Below are 18,897 nucleotides of genomic sequence, written 5' to 3' on the forward strand. Positions count from 1 at the left end.
CCCAACAAGGTTGAACACAGAGAGCTCACGGTGTGGCTGTCCAAGCCTGCTACATCCCCGAGCCGTCAATGCAGTGGTTTCCTGCCCCCAAGGCAGCCTGTAAGCAATAAAGCATCAGAGGTGGAGAATGCCCGTCATCTTCCCACTCTGTATTGTGAACCTGTTTTGCCTTTAGAAGGACAAGACTTCAAACAAATGCAACAAGTCAGAAATTATTATCTCAAATCACCGTCTCCTCCCCCTCAACTGGGCCAGATCAGGCTGACTTTGAGTACGAGATAAAAACTGGAAGGCAAAGCTCTTGCTATAAAAGCCTGTGCAATTTTAAATGATTGATGGGACCGTGGGAATCTGTTTAAATCGTAAGAATCAAACACCACACAAATAAATTCTAGGTTTTGAATGAATGCAACCAACTCTCCTCTTTGCCATTGAGCAGAAGTTTGAAAGGTGCTCAAAGGGGCTCATTCGCACAGGATGACGGAGCGACGGCGACACAAACCCTTCAGTGCTATTTCCTCCTCTCCCTTTCCTGATACCCCAAAATAAACACAACCTCATCCTGAAAAACTCCAACTGCAATGCTCTGCCTTGCAACTGCCAGAGAAACAGAGAGTTTTTTTTGGCAATTGGCAATTTTCCCAATATTTTTTTTGGATGTTTTGTTTAAAATGTCAACATGGGTTCATGAAAACTGCAGCCACCACTGCTGAAGAACTGATAAGGCTTGCTCTAAATGGGTGTCTTTGGTGGCATGCGTCACTTCCCGTGCTGTCCCTGCCCATGCCACCCCTCTTGCAGAGTCCACCCTCCTACCTGCCGTTTTTGCGGCAGGGTTCATTAAAGAAACAGGAACCAGCGTTGCCAGCAACTTCCATCATGGCAGCTCGGTCGGGATGATGGGAGCTGTTGAGCTGCCCTTGCAGGAGGCAGTGTTTCCACGTCCCCTCCGAGTGCTGCCATCCCAACCGATGAGACCTGCAAGACGGCACACAGCCCCAGCCCTTCTGTCCCTCTCTGTGCCAGGACTAGAGGGCTGCAGTGCATCACGTTGGCTCTTCAGAAGATGCCCGACCCAGTTGGGTTTGTTAGGGGACAGATGCCATCCATCCCAAATGCTCCGAGTGCAATGAGCCGAGCCCTTAGTCCATCCATGCCGCACCAACCCACACAAAGACAACAATCAGGGCAACGAATGTCCCCAAATTTCAAGGAGGAGGAAAACACAGACAGCAGCTGGAGGTCCACCTTGAACGTGGCCTCCCAAAAATGCCTTTCTAGGGAAGAGGGATGTGCTGGAGCATCTGAAGGAGACACCACACCTCCTGTCACCCACAAGTGCCCACCCCAGAACAGGCGACGACACTCCTGTTTGGTGTCCCAGTCATCGGCACCGCGACATCCAAGTCCAGCATCACTGATGAGCTGAACTATGGACGTGCTGGTCCCAACTGGCAGCCGCAGACACCGAGAAGAAAAGCAGCTCGTTTCCGAACAGACTGGGCTCCTCTTGCTTTCAAGAGCTATTAGGTTAGACATTGGTTGAGGAGGATGGGATGGGATGGGATGCTCTTTCCAAAAAAATCACCAGTACATGCGTGTTTGCAGGAGGAAAAAAGGTCTTACCTGTTTCTCCCCATATTGGCAAATATTCATCCTGCTGTATGTCTAGCATGATTTCCAGTCCATTGCCTGTCCCACCCTTAACCGTGGTAAGAAGCGGCCGTCCTTCTTCTCCTGAGTTAAACATGTAGCATTTCCCATATTTTGTAAATACCTGCAAGGAGAGAAGAGAGAAATAATATAATATTTCCCCTATAATCAATGCCTCTTCCCACCCGAATGCAGGCAGAGGGATGAGAAACGGCGACGCGTTGCAGCTCGAAGGGAAATGTCTGCAGATTAATCTAATCCAGTTTAATCATTTAGCGTATTGTGTTCTCCTTACAGAAAATAAAAGAGGGAAGAGAGGAAGGGAAAGCCGTTTTAGAGCAGTGAACAAATGTCTTCAGCAGCTCGCCAGAGCCGTATCACGTTAAGTCTCCAAGAAACACACGTACACACTGTGTTTGAGCTTGCACTAAAATATAACATAATTCCTCCGTTTCATGCAAGGCACCACACCCCACCACCGCTGCGTGCTCACGGCTGCAGACCTAGAGATGGGCTCATCCCCAAAGGATGGGAACACCAGCACTGAAGCCCACGCTTACTCCGTGCTCATCCAGCTGCTGAATATCAAACCCTCTAGGCACAGCTCATGCCCACCGCTTTCCACCCAAAGAGAGCAATGCAAATGATGCCTGCGCTCTCCCGACACAAAAAAATGCAATATCCCATTAATTCCTCACTCTACCACTACTTGGCAAATAAGAAGAGTTAAAAACACTTGGGCAAATGACGAAAGATTTCCTCCGTCGCTTTTGCTCTTTCTTTAGTCTCGTTTTGGCCCATCTCTTGAAAGAAACTCGGGGCAAACCCAGGTGGGGGCTGCCAGGCCACCAGCAGCTCTGCAACGTGGGGCGGACATGGGCTTCCAAGTGAGGTGGACACGGGCTTCCAAGTGAGGTGGACATGGGCTTCCAAGTGAGGTGGACACGGGCTTCCAAGTGAGGTGGACATGGGCTTCCAAGTGAGGTGGACATGGGCTTCCAAGTGAGGCGGCTCTTGGTGGAGCAGCAGAGATGTGACACCTTTGATTGCAGTGGCATTGACAGTCTCGGGCATTGACAAGTCCTGTGCTCAGCCTTCCCCTGAACTGGGAGAACATATGGAAAACCAAGGATTAAAACACAAGTCCCTCCAATGCCTTGCACTGACAGATGTGCAGATGTGCAGAACTTCTTCCTGGACTAAAAGAGGATAAAATGTCTCAGAGCCATTTAGAAATCCCCTAACCATCGCACGTGGTGACTCCTGACAAGCACCAGCGTGAAACGGGGAGCCTGAGTCATCTCCAAGTCACTCTGCTGCTTCATGGCTCCGGAAAGTCCGGGTTTTGCAATCAGTAAGCGACCCGCAAACACCAGCAATGAATATTCAGAGCGAGGGGAGCCCAACGCCAAGCGGCATGCTGGCTGCAGTCCCGTCAGAAATCACAAGTCGCTAACGCAGCTGCTGAGATCATACGACCCCAAGGTGATTCATAAAACTAAACAGAAGCTGGAGTCATCAGCAATTTATTCCCCTCAAATATTGACATATGCCTTATAATCACAGCACCAGGGAAGCAGGTGAACAAAGAGAAATATGAAATCATATTAAAGTTAAAAACCTCCAATCAGAGCAAAAGGGATGCAGAGAATATGAAGTGCTTGCAGCAAAGAAAATATGCCCTTTAAAAAGATTTTATATCCAAGTGAAAATCCCATTTTAACACTTGACTGACCTATTGAACCATTCAAGCTGGAAAGATAGGCTGAACAACAGTAAGCCTGTGTTAGCAGCCAGTGCCCATAGATGGGTTTTCCCAGATAGGCTTTGAAGGCAGAAGTCAACAATATCTAATGAGGATAGTTTAAAATACAGCAAGAAGAAAACTTGCATTAGTGAAAATCATGGGACATGCAAGCATGTATCGAGAGCAACAGCACAACGTAAATGCTGAATAAGGATTTAGCTGCTGATGTACCCAGTGCAGCCTTTAGCCAAATAAATCCAAGCAGTTTTATGGGGGGTTTTATATGGCCCTTTGCAGCTGTAAAATTTTAAGTGTAAAACCTCCAGTTAGGGCATGTTCATCCAACAAACAAGATCTAAAGTGACAGGGGCCCGAGGTTCGCTTCATCCCAGAAAAAGAAATCAGTGACTTGAAAAGGAAGGGACATTCCTCCATCCCCTCTGCTCCACCTTCAGCAAGCGACTGCCAAAGTCCACGAAAGGCTGCTGGCCATGGCCAAGAGCTCATCTGCCATGACCTTGGCAGATGTTTCTCTTGCACAGCAGGAGAAGATGGGAAACCTGTCCGGTCATACACGACCTGGGATGTGTTGACACAGGTATGGAAGAAATGCAACTGCTTCCCAGCCCCACATCTGCTCCCGAGCAAAGGCAAGGCCAGGGGACTGACAGACAGCTTAAATCCAGGTGTTGCTGGCATCATCTACATCGCTCCTAGGACTCTGCAAGGAAATGTTTCCAAGGAAGCCTGGTGATTTTCTGCTGCTCTTTAGGGCCACCAGCAAGCGCAGATCCTCATTAAGGCTCCTGGTACTTATCCTCCCTTACATCTCTGCAAATCCAGCAGTTACTTACGGCTTTGTACAGCCAAATACCACACTGGAGCCATGACTGTGGTATGATGGAGAACATGAACGCTTCTCCTAATGAGGAATCAGACACCTTTGCTGAAGGACCCAGAGCTAGCAAACAGCATGAAAACTCTGGGGTAGGACCACCACCAGGCTTAGTTGCTAAGCAAAGAACTGGTGCTCAAGAGGAGACCGACAAGGGATACATCAGCAAGCAGCATGGATCAGGAGAAGACCTATAGAGCAAAAGAGCTGGGCAGGAGGACCAAATGCTAGACTTGATTCAGGGCTTTTTATTCCTTTGGACCAGCTCGAGCCCAGTTCCATGCACTGGGTGCCCATTTAGGCTGGAGCACATCTTTCCACTAAGTTCAATGTGCAAGGAGTTGAGCCCAAGTGCTCCAAGGCGGCTCCTCGATGCAAACCAAAGCAGGATAAGTGGGGACAGTTGGGAGATTCACTCCCAAAGCACACTCCTGATCCAACTAAACCCCATGCAGATGCCTCCTCTCGGGGTCTGAGCTGGCTGCATGCTGCTCCCACTGCTCCCCTCCAGCAGCCCTCACTGGGCGAGCACCACCAGGGCTAAGAGGACTCAGGCCTGAAAGCACAGAGAATTCAAAATCAAAGAGAATAAACTGAGGAGGAAGAAATGGGAGCCCTTCCCTGCAGGACAAAGCTGCTCGCAGGGACCCCATGAGAAAGGCAGCCATGAGCAGTGTTAATGCTCAAGCAGTGACCGGGGCTGCCTTCAGGCAGTCTTCTGCTAGGCTTAGCTCTGCTGGCAGGCAGAAAGGAGTCACAAATACATCAAACAGACAAACAAACAAACAAACAAACAAGACAAAAAAATGGGAAAGGAAAAAGGAAAGGAAGGGAAGAAAGTCACCATGTTCAATGCAGCTAGAGACCTCCCTAGAAGCCCCTGAAGAAGCCCTGTAGAAGACCTCTTCTAGCTCCCGCACTAGTCCCAGCAGTCACCACCACTATGTATAACATGCCACACATAACAGCAGCTTCACCTCTACGTACAACCTCTCCACATCCCAGAAAACACATCCCACCCATCCTGCTCTCCACTGACGCTGCACGGAGCAAGCACCTTTCTGAGCAGGACATGGTGTTTAACCTCAGCTTGAAAACACCAGCGGCCGTTTCACGGTGATGAAGGCTTTGAGGCCAACAGCCTCGCTTAGGAGGGAGCTGCGGAGAGACAGCAGGCATTACAGAAAGCCCCGCAGGGTTCATTCTTCCTCCACAGCACAGCTCCCATGGGATGCGATGCTCCCTCAAACCCCAAGCCGGTTCCTTCCACCTCCTCTGCTGGGAGAAACCCTGAGCAGCGTGTGCCTACATGGACGGTCTCCTACTGAACCATATAGAGATGCCATATATATATATATGGCATCCCCATATATTAAAACTCCCCTGGACGCAGCCGAGCCCCGCGCAGCAGGGCTTAGCCACGGTTTCCAACGCCCAACCGCGGCGGCAGACTGCGGCACGGGACAACCGCGGGCACCTCTCTCTCGAGCCTCCACCGCAAGGTTTTCCATCTTTCCCTAAGAAGCTATAGAAGACTGTTTATAACAGCATTTAAAAAGACATTACCAAGTTCAAAAATCCATACGCATTCATTTCAACTCACATTAAACGGGGTCGTGCTGTTCCTCACCTTCTCACCTTTGCTATAAATGATTATTTGGGAAGATACAACTTTTTTTCAGGGGATCCTCTTGGTTTCAGGGTCTTTTGGGCTCCCTGATAACAGGAAAGGATTCAGAGTGTTACCAGGATAAAAGGATAGAGCTGTTCGGAAAGGGCAACATCAGTATATACTAAATGCCGTGATACACCTGAGACAGTAAACATGAGGCAAAGCAGAATGATTTAACCTCAGTTTATTTGTCTTAAGGGAAAACAGCACTCCTTGCTGTTAGTAATGTTTTACCTTGCAATAAAAAGAAGGTCCAGCACAAGCCAGAAACAAACATACAAACGTGTACCTTGAGAATAGTCTATAAAAATACCAATTTTTTTCTTTGATGGATCACTTACTTTTGACAGCCTCTCTGAAAATCCCCATTTAAGTACAAAGGTAAACATGCTCAAAATCTGCGAAATAGTATTTGAGTGACACAATGAGCCCTTCTTCAGCACGTAAAGGGAAAAACGTGTGTCCTGTGAAATTAAAAAGCAGAGCATGGGTATCTCAAACAGACTCCAGGCACAAACCAGAAGTCACCACCATCCGAAGCTCCGAGACACCAATGTGTATCCTGCTGTGTGCCGAGCCAATAGGGCAAAAAAGACTGATATTCAAAATGCAAGCAAGCCTGACCAGAGTAATAGAGAAAAAGGTATTTCACAGTTGATAACCAGCATACACAGACAAGCATATCTGCTGATAAATTATCCTTTCAATACGGAGCAAAGTGATGGTAAAAGCAAGTAATTTGAAGTCTGTAAATTACTTTTCTAAATCCAGACAAAGACGCAGGCTAGAGCTCACTGACAAGGCAAGACATTAGTTGTCAGATTAAGGTACTAACCACTGAAAACAGAGCAAATTAGCATCCTTCACAATCATTTTCTCCACAATTGCGGTACACAAACGTTCAGAGACACATATCCTATTGAGCCACGTCCAACAGCATCACGGACAACAGAGCACAAAGGAAAACGAAGGGACTTTTCCAGACAGGTCCAGAAGAACGGGAACATGAAGCTGAAAGGGCCTGGGGAGAACAGAGGTGGGTTTGGGCAGGAACGCACATGAGATGATGGGGAAAAGATCCTATTTAGGAAGAAAGAAGACCTCACTTCTGAGTTCTTGGCACAGCGATACATCCCCATAACTACCAGCTCTCCCGGGGCACCTGCTGAGCCGACGGTGGCACCGAGCCATGTCATTATTTCACTCGAGGTGCAAGGAACAGCACGGTCCGGTTGGCTCCATGCAAGCGCGTCGCGATGGTCCATTTGTTCACACCCTGGCAGGAGGTAGCGGTACATTACTTGAAATGAAATGATGGCTGCGAAGAGCAAATCGCAACGGATGCCTACAATAAAGAGGTTTCTGAAGCGTCAAATCCCAAGAGGATCTCTTTCCAAAGGAGAACAAGACTGCAGCGACAGGTTGGTAAGGAGGGAATTCACACCTGATGGGCAGAAAGGACTTAATCTCCCTTCCAAACTAAAGTGCAGAAGGGAAGAAGGAATCGAGTCCTGATCCCACACAGAGGGGGATGCAAGCCTAACCAGGGCATCCTCTTCGTGGGAGAGGATTACGTACCTCAGTCCTACAAAAACACTGGGGGAACACAAAAAACTCACAGACCCGTGTATTCAAAAGGTGACTTGGTCGGTCAGCTGCAAGAGACCGTAAGACAAGGCACAGCTCTTTCAAACATTAACATAAACCAGGAGGGCGAATGCATACAGAGGACATGCTTTGGTATCTTCTCCCCCTCAAAGGATAGCCATGGATTTCTCTTTAAATTTGTGTTTGTTTTGTATTATCGGAAACCTGGCATAGAAGCATGTCAGACAAGCAAAATATTATCCATCCTTCATGGTGTCAGGTTTAATCTTGCAACTGAGAAGAGTAACGGGGATGGAGCTCCCTCCGGAAAGCAGAGCCACAGAAGTTGTCAGAGATGTGTTTACAAGGACAGGGTTTTCCTCTCGGCCTCCAAGCCTGAGATATCCCGGTGGGGATTGTCAAGGCAGGGAGACGCTTCGTTGAAATCGGTTCGATGTCTGCCCGCACCCCTCTGGGCACCGCTGTCGCACGACTGTATGGGAACAGCAGGGATGTCAGCTCTGGTTTTATACAAGTCTGCTGGTTTTAAATAAGAAGTTATCGAGGTCCTAGGTACCGCCTGAGGCTAAGATAGTCCTATGCTGGCATTAATGTTATTTCTTTTACAAACTAGCAGCAGCCAGCATCCCAAATGTACTACCATTGCCGACAAGCTGCGACTTAACGCATAACACCCCAATACATCGATCGCCACCTTCAAAACCAGTTTTTGCCACTGGACGGGACCAACTCTCTTTTTAATTTATTTTATAGGATGGCATTAAACGTCGCCCAGGGGATCACAATTCATACCCCTATATTCTACCCTTCAAGAACAGTAAAACTCTAGCAGCACTAACGCAGAGGCACGACAGGCCAGCACATTTAATTCACTAAGAGATATTGCCATTTTCTTCTTATCTGTGCAATCAGCCACTCCCAGTAATGGCATATTGGTGCAAGCATTGGTTTGAATGGTGAGTACTTATGGATGGTCCTTATAGCTGGCATAAATCACCGCCACAGCGATCACTGCAATTTAGCACGGGTTGAGTGGATATTTAAAAAGAAATATAGCACTAATATTCTGGAAGCAAATGAATAAACTATAATGGTGAAGCTCCAAATATTTGAGAATTATGTTGGTCCATAAACTAAGAAAACTGCTGCCCTCTCTCTGATCCTCATCAAGCCCTAATTACTTTCACACATAACAAACCGATGCAGAACGATGCGACAGGAGCTCTGTCCCACCAGACCGTAATTTATTAGTCGTAGGAACCAATATTTGCATGCTCCTACAAAGGTTCCTCTCCCACACCAACACAAATTAACCCATGAACGTCTCTTAATTTCCCAGGGCTCGGTTTGCAGAACACCATCAACCGATCCTTCAGTACCCCGATGCAAAACGCCATCCTCTGCTTTTTACTGGTTTGGGTTTTTTTTTCTGGGGGGAGGTGGTGGGTTTTTTTAACAAAAAGTTTCTCATCTTATGAAAATCACTGCCCCAGCACAAACACGAGGCCACTTGACGCATACGAACGCGCACTGTATGCGGGTGAAACGAGGTCAATGGCCAGGCTGGGACCGTGGCATCGCCAGACTTGGGTTGAACGAGGTCAGACAAGACAACAGCCTGGACGATGCCCTCAGGAAGCAGCAGATGGTGTGGAAAGAGGAGAAAGGCGGGTGACGGTGTATTGCATTCCTCCTTCGTGACCACCAAGGCTGTCCCTCCACCAGCAGCAACCCGTGGACAAGCTCCGCGCATCCCAGTAGTAGGAGCCCCGGAGCCTTTTAACAGGTGCCAGCATACGGCTTGAAGGCCAGGATTCATTTAGATAATAATTACAATCTGTCTTCCTAACCTCTCCCCACTGATTCATTTAATGAATTGTTCTTCATTACCCTTGCTGGACTCCCCACCGAGTAGCAGCACAGCTCTGTCTCCAGCCCAGCAGCAGTTGCAGCTCTGGGACTGACAACGGCAATATTGCTCTACGGCCCTGCCAAAAATACCTCGAGAGCGTGCCACGGGAGCCACGGATCCCTGTGAAGATACTCATCCACGTGAAGGTACTCATGCAGGTGCTATGGAGTCTTAGCAAAGAGAGCGGACAAAACATTTGGACTTGGAAATGTCAGTGTCAAACTCAAACCCCTCCAGCTAAGGAAGGATACCATGTTCCAAATGAGTTCTCCAGAAAATGCTAATTGACCATCTTCGGAATTCCCATGCACCTTAAAACCATCAAGCAGCACCCCAAAGCCAAAGGAGGGATGGGGAAATGCTGGTGAGCTGGTCCGTCCTGGTCATCCAGGGTGAGATTGGCTGGCGACTCCTCAGCCATGGCCTGCAGCCCCTCCACAACCCTCCTGAGATACTGAGAACCTGCACGACGGTTCCTCCCCAGCCAACGCCAGAAGCGTTCGCTCCTCACGATACAATCGTTCTCATGTCTGGAGTTTTTTAGGCCATTCCCCGCCTAGAAAGCCCAGCCTTTCCGCAGAGCCAGCGCAGGAGGGAGGCGTCAGCCTCATGAAAAGGACAAACAGCTCCCAATACTCCCAGTGAGACCACTTCATCTCACGCCTCTTCCGAAGGAAAAGCAGCAACCGCTCCCTCGTCCTGACGCAGAGGAGATAAGTACTAAACGTCGTACTGAAAACGGCACTTCTCTGTAGCCAGCGAAGCTTAAAACCCCGGGAGGCTTTTACTACTCACAGCCCTGAGCGTTACAGCTTCTGCCTGAAGTGAAATATTTGGGGCACAAGAAAAAGCAAAGTCTATCCCCACCCAGCACAGGGGTGGAGGTCAGGACCAGCCTGGCCACCGTGGCCATATGGTCAGGTGATGGTTTTATGCCCCTTGCGTACCAAGGGATTTGCACTGCAGGTTTTCACCGGCATATAATCAAGCCATAATTCAGAGCACCACCATTTAGGCTCTTAAGTTCTCTCTACAGGCAACTGAGAAAGGTATTTCCATAACGCACTTCCATGTACTTTAGGGACAGATGCTCAAAAGTTAGCACAAAGCACTCTTTTCGACTTTCTTGTGATGGCTACATCATTTGGAAGAGCGAATGTTGGGGTGGCTGTAGGCATGGTGTCTTTCTTCTTGCACCCGCTGGCTGCACACAGACCTCCCAGCAATGACCCAGTGCTCTCCAGTGCAGAAAATCCCAGCAAGCAAAGCTCTCCGTTCTGTTCTCCATTGCTCGTGCACGCAAAGCCATTCCCCATCACTCGTGCACGCACAACCATGCCCCATCACTCGTGCACATGCCATCAGCGTGGTGGTGAGTCTCATCTCAAGGACTCCCTTTGGGCGTGCGGAGCAGGCAGGACAGGCAGCCGTTGTGTTTCTCACCTCCTGTAGGGAAAACACAGTCTGTGGAGAGGTAAAATAGGGATATCAGCAGCGCCTGACTCCACAGGAGCATGCGAGGACACCTGCATTCACGTCTGTGAGGTGCTCGGAAATTATGGTAATACGAGGAGCGCAGACATCGTAGCCATATTTATAACATCCCGCACCAAACGCGGGCAGTGGGAGTTCGCTACAGATGGGAGTGAGCTAAATCAGGCCTCCAATTAGATAAAACGCTATCCCTTTCGACACGCTATCTATGCAACCGCTGCCTCGTAGAGCAAGACAACCTCCAAGCATCGGCTCACGGGAGGTGGCTGCTGCACTCACGGGGCAGCTGGTGGATCCGAGCCATCTCCACGCTTGCTCCCGGGAGTGAGCACATCTGATCCCATCGCACTTCGCCTCTCTGCTCCCTACCATGCGGACGCGTTACGGTAATGCAGTATTTCATCACCCGGAGATACCACAAACGAAGCAGTGTTACCTAGAGTAAGATGTCGGTAGGTCTATCCTCACCTGCAACTAAATTGTTCCCAATGGCAGCTGCAAAACAAACGGTCCCCTTATGGCAGGGAAAATATGAAAATAACAGCTAAAGTGGATTTTATCCCACCTAAATTCAGGCCTCTACAGTAAAACGTGGACCCAAACCAAGACTCCTGCAGTCAGTGGAGAAAGGCAAAGTGTGTGGGGGAAGTATATATGGGGAGACATATATAGGTACAGACAGACATAAACTGAGATAAAGAAGTTTGTTTTAAGCCTAAGGCTGATGATAGGCAGGATTCGTTGCACCCAAGCATCTATTTCCCCAGGATGGATCCATCCATTTAAACCATATGGGACAAGAGGCACAGCTCTACACAGCCGCTGGTTTACAGCAAGGTATAAACAATCCTGTGCTCGAAATTTAGAGTGAATTTATTGCAAAAAGAGGATTAGTAACCACAGCCCCTTCTTGCGCAGCTGGCTGTCTATAGGAAGTCAGATCTTTTTGCTCGTTTTCCCCACTTTCAGCTGGGCAGAGCCAGCACAGCTGGGGGCAGCGGCAGCCCTGTTTTCTGGCCCACGTTTGAGCTACAAACACGCGGTCAAGGATGCAACTGCAGTTTTCTATCACCATCATTGCCAAGGACACGACAAACTTAACTTTCTGATTCTAGGGTAAATTGGTACCGGCAGGCAGGGGAAAAAAAAAAATTCATGCTTGTAAATGGGGCAGATTGGATCTCAAAATCACTGAATGGCAGTAAACCAGGCATGCTATGTTGGTATTTTTACAGTCACTTTTTACAGCAGAGCAGCGCTGGAGGAGACCACGGGATGCGGTTTCGCAGCCCAGCGTGGGCTGCGCCCCGGCCCCGCGGGCCCCGCCGAAGGTCGTGCGCAGCGAGACCTCCCGCCGCCACAGCAGCGGGGCAAAGACGATGCTCTCGGCAAATCCACTTGACTCCCGCTGGGTTAATATAAATCATTCCTGATAACTTTCTATGCGGGATTGAATCAGATTTGGCCTATGGAGTACATACACTGGTATAATCAGGCAAGCAGCAACGGCCAGGCTCTGCTCTTCACAGCAAATACACACGTAGCACGTTCGTTGCATGACAGCTTTTTGGAGACGTCCTTATAAAGACTGTATGAAAAGGACTGGAATATTTTCCAGGAGAAATTAAGAAAAAACCAATCGAGCAACAAAATTATTTTGCATTCTGTATTCCCAGACTTCACACAAGTACCCGATCCACAGCCTCTGCAGCCGGACCAGCACAGACACTCCGTAAGCATCCTTTGGCTAAAGGATTAACCTCAGTTAGCCTTTTAATTTAAATTACCGCTGAAGTAGCTGATTCAGTGAGAGATTTTATAGCCGCTATTTATTATTTGTACCGCTGCAGCCCCTTGCTGTTCCAGAACGGCGGTGGGACACAGAAGCCCGCGGCGCAGCGCCGGTGCTTTGAGTTACGCAGGGGATTTTAGGAACTCCCTCCAAATGACTCGATCGAAGCCCCAGGACCAGACACACACAGCGAAACCCCGGCTCTTGCCACGACCTGGGGTATGTTAAAGCATTTGCTGTACACAGCCCTCAGCTGAGCAGCAGCAACACGGTGTTTAGTGCAAGGCATGAAGCACCGGCCAGGCACGAGCATCCCCTCCGCGGCTGCATCCCTCCTCCAGGGCTGGGCAACCCTGCTCCATCGCTGATGATGGATGAAAGCTCAATTAGTCCAAAGGCAAGACTTTTTTTATCCCTTAACTCAAAACCTTCCCAAAAGATCCCAATACATTTGGAATTTCAGGTTAATTATAATGACACTGATACTGCAGGGAGCGGCGTTGCCCAAGGATGTCCCCAAACCTCAGGACAGGGACAATTTGCTTTGTAAATGCAAGCGTGAAGCACAGCAAGGCAAGAAGGAGTACGGGAGACCCCTTCATTACAGCAAACACACGGTGTAACAGGACACAAGGGAGCTGGGCAGCTCGTCTGCAACCCTCCTTCAAACCAACACTCGGGGATTTTTGGTGGAGACCTCCAAAGGGTCTGTTTATGGTCTACTATGGTCTGAAGTCTATTTACTCACTGCCAAAGGGCTCAGGTATCCACCAGCTCTGTTTTTACAATTTTACAGCACATTTCACACTCGAGGGGGACTCTTTATGGGCAAACATAGTTTCCCAGATCAACCCAGACGGGTTTTTTTTCTTTAAAAAATATATAGATAGAGATATATTCCAACTCCGCACCGCCTGCTACTTGGTGCAGATGAGACACAGACCTGACAGCCTGAACTAGAGACAGACCCCAAGCTGTAGGAGGTAAGAAAAAGCGCAATTAGACTTTTGCTTGATACACACCACCCCTCAGCTCTCTGGAGCACCCTCGAGCCAGAGATCCGGTACCTGGAGCCGAGCACACGTGAGAACCAAGCCAACGCGGCCCATTTCAGTGCTTTTAGTCGCTTCTACTTTGTAATAACCTCAGAAGATATTCATAACCCAGGCAAGGAAATGAGCTTGTTCAGCGCACACAGCATGGTTTTGAAGTAGAAAAATATCCTCTTAATTAGCTTGCCAAGGATATTTATATATCAATCTCCAGCAGAACCTGCCAGCCCCTGAAACGCGCTGCCTCTTCCAGGCTCGAGGCCGAGACGAGGGTCTTACTCGCACCGCACAGACCCTTTCGGCACCAAGCGCCAAACCCTTGGTCCAAATGCCTGTCCCCCGTCCAAACCACACGGTTTGGTATCCAAGCTCCTATAGAGAGACTTCTCTTTCTAATGTAAGGGCAGAAGCACGTTGCCTCTGGCCAACCTTATGCCTTTGTCGGACAAAACCCACCACCCTGCTGTAAAAGCCATTGGCTGCTGCTGCAGAAGCAGGAGGTTGCAGTAACGCAAAATTTTGAGAACCTGCACTCAAAGCAAAGATATATATTTATTTTCAAGCACTCCTTGGGATGCCGCTTGCCAGCGCCGCTTTGCCCTCGCTCCCATTTATTGCGGTGTAAGCTCACAGTGCAGCAACCGAAGTCGCTCCAAAGAAGCCGAGATGCCGCCAGCGGCGGGACCGCCCTCTGAGCCAAATGGCCGTGATCCTAAAAGCACAGTTCCAAGGCTTCCAAAAGCATCTACTTCAAACGTCTTTACACCTCTCCTCTTTTTGCCTTTTATTTTAAATTTTATGCAAGCAGCACGCATTGGTTCCTGCCCTCCTAACTAATAAAAGCACCAGAAAAAACTTTCTCAAGGAGAAAATACCCACTGTAAAAAAACCCAGGACCAAAATCCCCGAACCCTCAGCACGTGCACTCCAGTCAGGCCCTGGAATTACAGATATCATGACTCCCTTAACAACTTGCCTCTGGTCTTATTTTATGGTTCGCTTCGCAGGAGTAAGCCTACAGTAATCACGAACAAAATTCAACTCTAAAAATGTAAAAACCAGCTGTTCAAAAAACGTAAAGGCTTTATTTTGTAATTAATTTGACACTAGCTCCTAAAAAGGCTCAGCTCTTTAGCAGTCCGTTTGAGCGGCTCACTGAGTAAAGACTTTCCTTCTCTCCATTTCAAGGAATTTATTTGATGCAATTTCTATTCCCAACGATATCCTGCACATCCAGCACATAAACGCACGCGGCTCTATTTGCTTAGCGGCACCAATAAGAAAGACTACTTCATAAATTCCTTCAAGTGGACTTTAGAGAGACCAAACCTACCTATAAAAAGGGGATTTTAGGTTAAGCCGTGCAATTCCTGTGCAGGAAAACCAAGAGGCGGTGCACGGCAGCATCCTGCAGGCAGGAGGGGAAGGAGGCAGCGCTCTGCAGGCAGGCGAGGGGCTGGGAGCTGCCCGCAGCTGCGCTGCGTAGGTGCTGGGTCGCGCTGGCGATGTTACCGAGGGTCAGGATGCTGCAGGCGTTGCGGCGGCCAGCACGCTGGGGCTGCAAAGCTGGCGCAGCGAGGGACCCGCCAGCGGAAGGCTGCAACTGGGGAGCGATGCTTGGCTGCAGCAGAAACTCCTTTTGCAGCCACAACGGGTTTGAAACGAGGGCTCCAAGGGATGCTGCGCTTGGAAGTAAAGAGCTATTGCATGACCCAAACACCAGACTGATTAAACGACGTTGATGGAGAATTACCTCTGGGTAAACAATAGGAGAAGCTTAAAATGCAACTTCAAGAGAAAAGCTTTTATGAACATCCTGCTATCGGCAAAGTAAATCCAAGACGTCTTTGGGGGCACGCGGTCTGTCCCAACCGGCCACGAAAAACAAGAGGGAAGAAGAAAAATGAGCATCACCGAAGTGGCCAAACCCAGGAGCGCCCAGCCCCAAAACCTTCCCTTGGGTGCTTTGGCAGAGGCGGGACGGAGCATTTCTCACGGGAGCAGACTCTACCACAAATGACTTCTTTTTTCCTTCCAAAACCATGCTTTGTTATAACTCCATATAATCACAGTTATCTGCAGAGCCTCCTCACACCACATCAACGTTTTAGCCTCACCAGGGAAGTACGTGACAGCTTCATCAGGGTTCTGCATTTTTAATACAGTCAGGTTTTATCTTTTCCCCCTGAATTTGCTACCTGCAGCTGCCCTGAGCAATCCCTTGGCTGTGAGCGGACACGGTCTCACCACCACCATCCTTTGCAATGAAATAAGAAACACAGAAGAATTTCTGGAAGCTCTCTGCACTTTCATGTTCTCCCTGGTGACTTCTTAAAAGCATCGCCAGATCCTGGAAAGCCTCATATGCTCTGTCAAGGGCTTTTGCAGCTATTTGTTGCCAACCAAGTCAGCTGTACAGAGTCAGCCTTGGAGATGTTATTTGTCTGAACTAACTTAGCCTGAGCTGGCGCGTTTTTGGATCACGGCAGCTTTCACAGCTGACCTGTCCGAGACGCCACGTCAATATAGAAAGTAGTGAAGGGAGTCAGTGGATGAAAAAAATAACTAATAGGGGAGAGCAGGGAGGGTTTCTTTGCCCGGAGATGGTCCTGCATCAATGGAAAAGGTTTTTTTTTTTTTCCCTTTCTTAGCTTTCGCTGCCAGAAGGCAAAACGGCAGCTCATCCTGGAAGACCATTTTGTGATGTTTTCCCCATGATCGCTTGCCCTGCTTCTGCCTTCACCCTTATTGAGGGTAATCCCTTTCTCCATGCTTAGATCTACACCAGTATGAAATAAAGGCTCAAACTGACCCTGCTATGAGACTGATGCTCCAACATGAGCTGGAGGCAAACTCCTGGGGCAGGGACCTACTGCTCCAGCACCGCGGTCCGAGGCTGGGCTTGGAGCCATCGTTTCATGAAGCAAAATCAAGTCCTGTAGCCCCAGGCCCAGCCACCGCTGTGGTTTCCATCATGGATAAATCCCCCTTCCCAGCCTTTGGGGTTTCAGTGACAAGAGACGTACCAAGCATCCTCCGAGCCGCGTGACGCAGCGTGGCATCGCGAGCAGCCAAGCACGTCGGGGGAACACGTGCTCCTCACTCCCCTTGGTTTTCCTGGATCTCAACAGCTTAGCAGGTCTTGGCCAACCTGTCTCATACCCGGCGAGAAGGGGCTTAGCTCCTACACCAGTTAGGTGCCCTTAGGAGATAAGCTGCTCCGTATACACCATAGGCATACGGATATATACCTCAAACACAGCACAGTTATGGGAACCATTTACCAAGAAGGTTTGAAATAACAATGAGGGAAAGGACCAGCTCCAGGGACAAGCGTTTCCTTCATCTACGGCAACATGAGCCAAAAGCAACTCAATAGAGATGGATTATCAGAAATGAAACCAAAATGGGACCTGCCCTGACTATTCAACCAGCGAGGAAATGCCCCGTGTCCCTACCAACAGCTGTCTGCAGGAACCAGCAATTATTAGTCAGTTAAAAGCAAAGCAGCATTAGGTTAGAGCAACTGTAGCTGTCTGAAATGCTAAAAGCTTCTGTAAAGCAATGTAATAACTCGGGTCATTATTCCCTCCGCACCTTATAATTTTGTTAGTCATCGCATTGGGTTATTTCCCTTTGCTCCCGGGCTACTTGGCTGCCCGGCAAAGATGCGTTATTCGCAATGGATTTTATTATCAGCAAAGCAAGGGCTGACAGCTTGAAAGTTTATTGTTGTTAACCGAATAACAGACCTGGCATAGAAGCAAATAACAAATTGCAGAGGCAACCAGCCGACCCCACACAAGCAATCCTGAACTGGAAAAGGAGCAGAACTAAACAAATCCCGCCAACCTTCTCCTCCTGACACGCGCTGGGACGAGCTGTGGCCAAACCCACAAAGAGCTGAAATGGCAACGGAAGCAGGGAAGTGAAGCATGGATTTCTCTCCCGAAGCTGAAGGCTCCACATTGGGGTTATTCCACTATGATTTGCCGATCTGCAGGACCTGGCAGGGCGGAGGTGGATTTTGTTAAGGCTTCTCTGCCTGGAGAGGTGTTAAGGCTGAGCCTAGAGATGGTCCTGACATGAGGTGCGATGGCAGGTTGAGCCACGGTGGGATGCTGTGGGGTTTCATCCCAGAAAGCCATGCAAGAAAAGAAGTTTGGGCACCTGAGGAGATGGGTGTGTTAGGGTGAGCATCCAGGGAGGAAAAAAATGTGAAGACAGCGGGGATGTCTCAGGTTTTACTGGAAGCCATGGAAGAAGAAAGGCTCAAGAAGCAAATGCAAACTTATTTTCAGTCTCTGCATCACCAAAAGCAAGAGGGTCAGCAACACCACCATGGGCGAGCCCATACTTCAGGGACACGACGCGCATCAACTTCAAACCCGTCTCAGTTAAGCAGCTGAACTGACCTACGCTTGGAAACTACACATGCAATTTAACTTAACACAGGACACAATGCAGACCTGGCTCAAACAATGCTTGCTTCTCCATAATTTCTTTTGCCTTTTTTTAATTTAAAAAAAAAAAAAACAAACAACAAAACACCTCTTTTTGACTAAAAAAAGGGAAAATAAAACAAAGAACTCCAGTTTACGATACAGAGACCTTAGCTCCAAAGGACCCAGACTCCCAGTTTCTGCCACGATGCAATAAAGTAAAAGCAAAACACAAGCAGAGAACAACCGCCTGGAGTTGAACTCGGAGTGAATAAATCAGACAGCAACCAGGAGCGTTCGCAGAGCAGAAGGTGATGTCAGAGGACAAGTCGGTGATGTCAGAGGACATCAGACGCTGGCCTCTCCGGTGCAGACACAGAGAGGGGGGCAGTTTGCAGAGCAGCGAGCTGTTACCGTGACATAGGGCATGCAGAAAATTGCAATATGCCATAAAAGCAATACGTTTTCTGAAGCCTCTTCTTTCAGCAGCCTGTAGGGTTGTGTGGTGTCGGTCCCCAGGAACGGTTTTGAGCTGTATTTGACACCTCTGCCTTGCCAGCTGTGGATCAGGGGTGGTTTGTGGGCTCTCTAAAATGCTCCTGTCCCGATTGCTGGAGTCATTGCTGGGCC

The 18,897-nt window shown here is 48.9% G+C and overlaps 1 protein-coding gene across 1 annotated transcript in view; it reads right to left on the reverse strand.

Annotated features, from left to right (window-relative positions):
- LOC309599777 (acid-sensing ion channel 2) overlaps positions 1–18,897 on the reverse strand; it is a gene marked incomplete at its 3' end in the record, with an annotated part of 505,346 nt that overhangs the window by 46,632 nt on the left and 439,817 nt on the right. Inside the window, exon 2 of the mRNA XM_082331579.1 lies at positions 1,627–1,777. Coding sequence (XP_082187705.1) covers positions 1,627–1,777 — 151 coding nt within the window. The remainder of the gene's footprint in view (positions 1–1,626; positions 1,778–18,897) is intronic.

Source organism: Platalea leucorodia (assembly GCF_965183815.1).
Source record: "Platalea leucorodia genome assembly, chromosome: 22".
Classification (NCBI taxonomy): Eukaryota; Metazoa; Chordata; class Aves; order Pelecaniformes; family Threskiornithidae; genus Platalea; species Platalea leucorodia.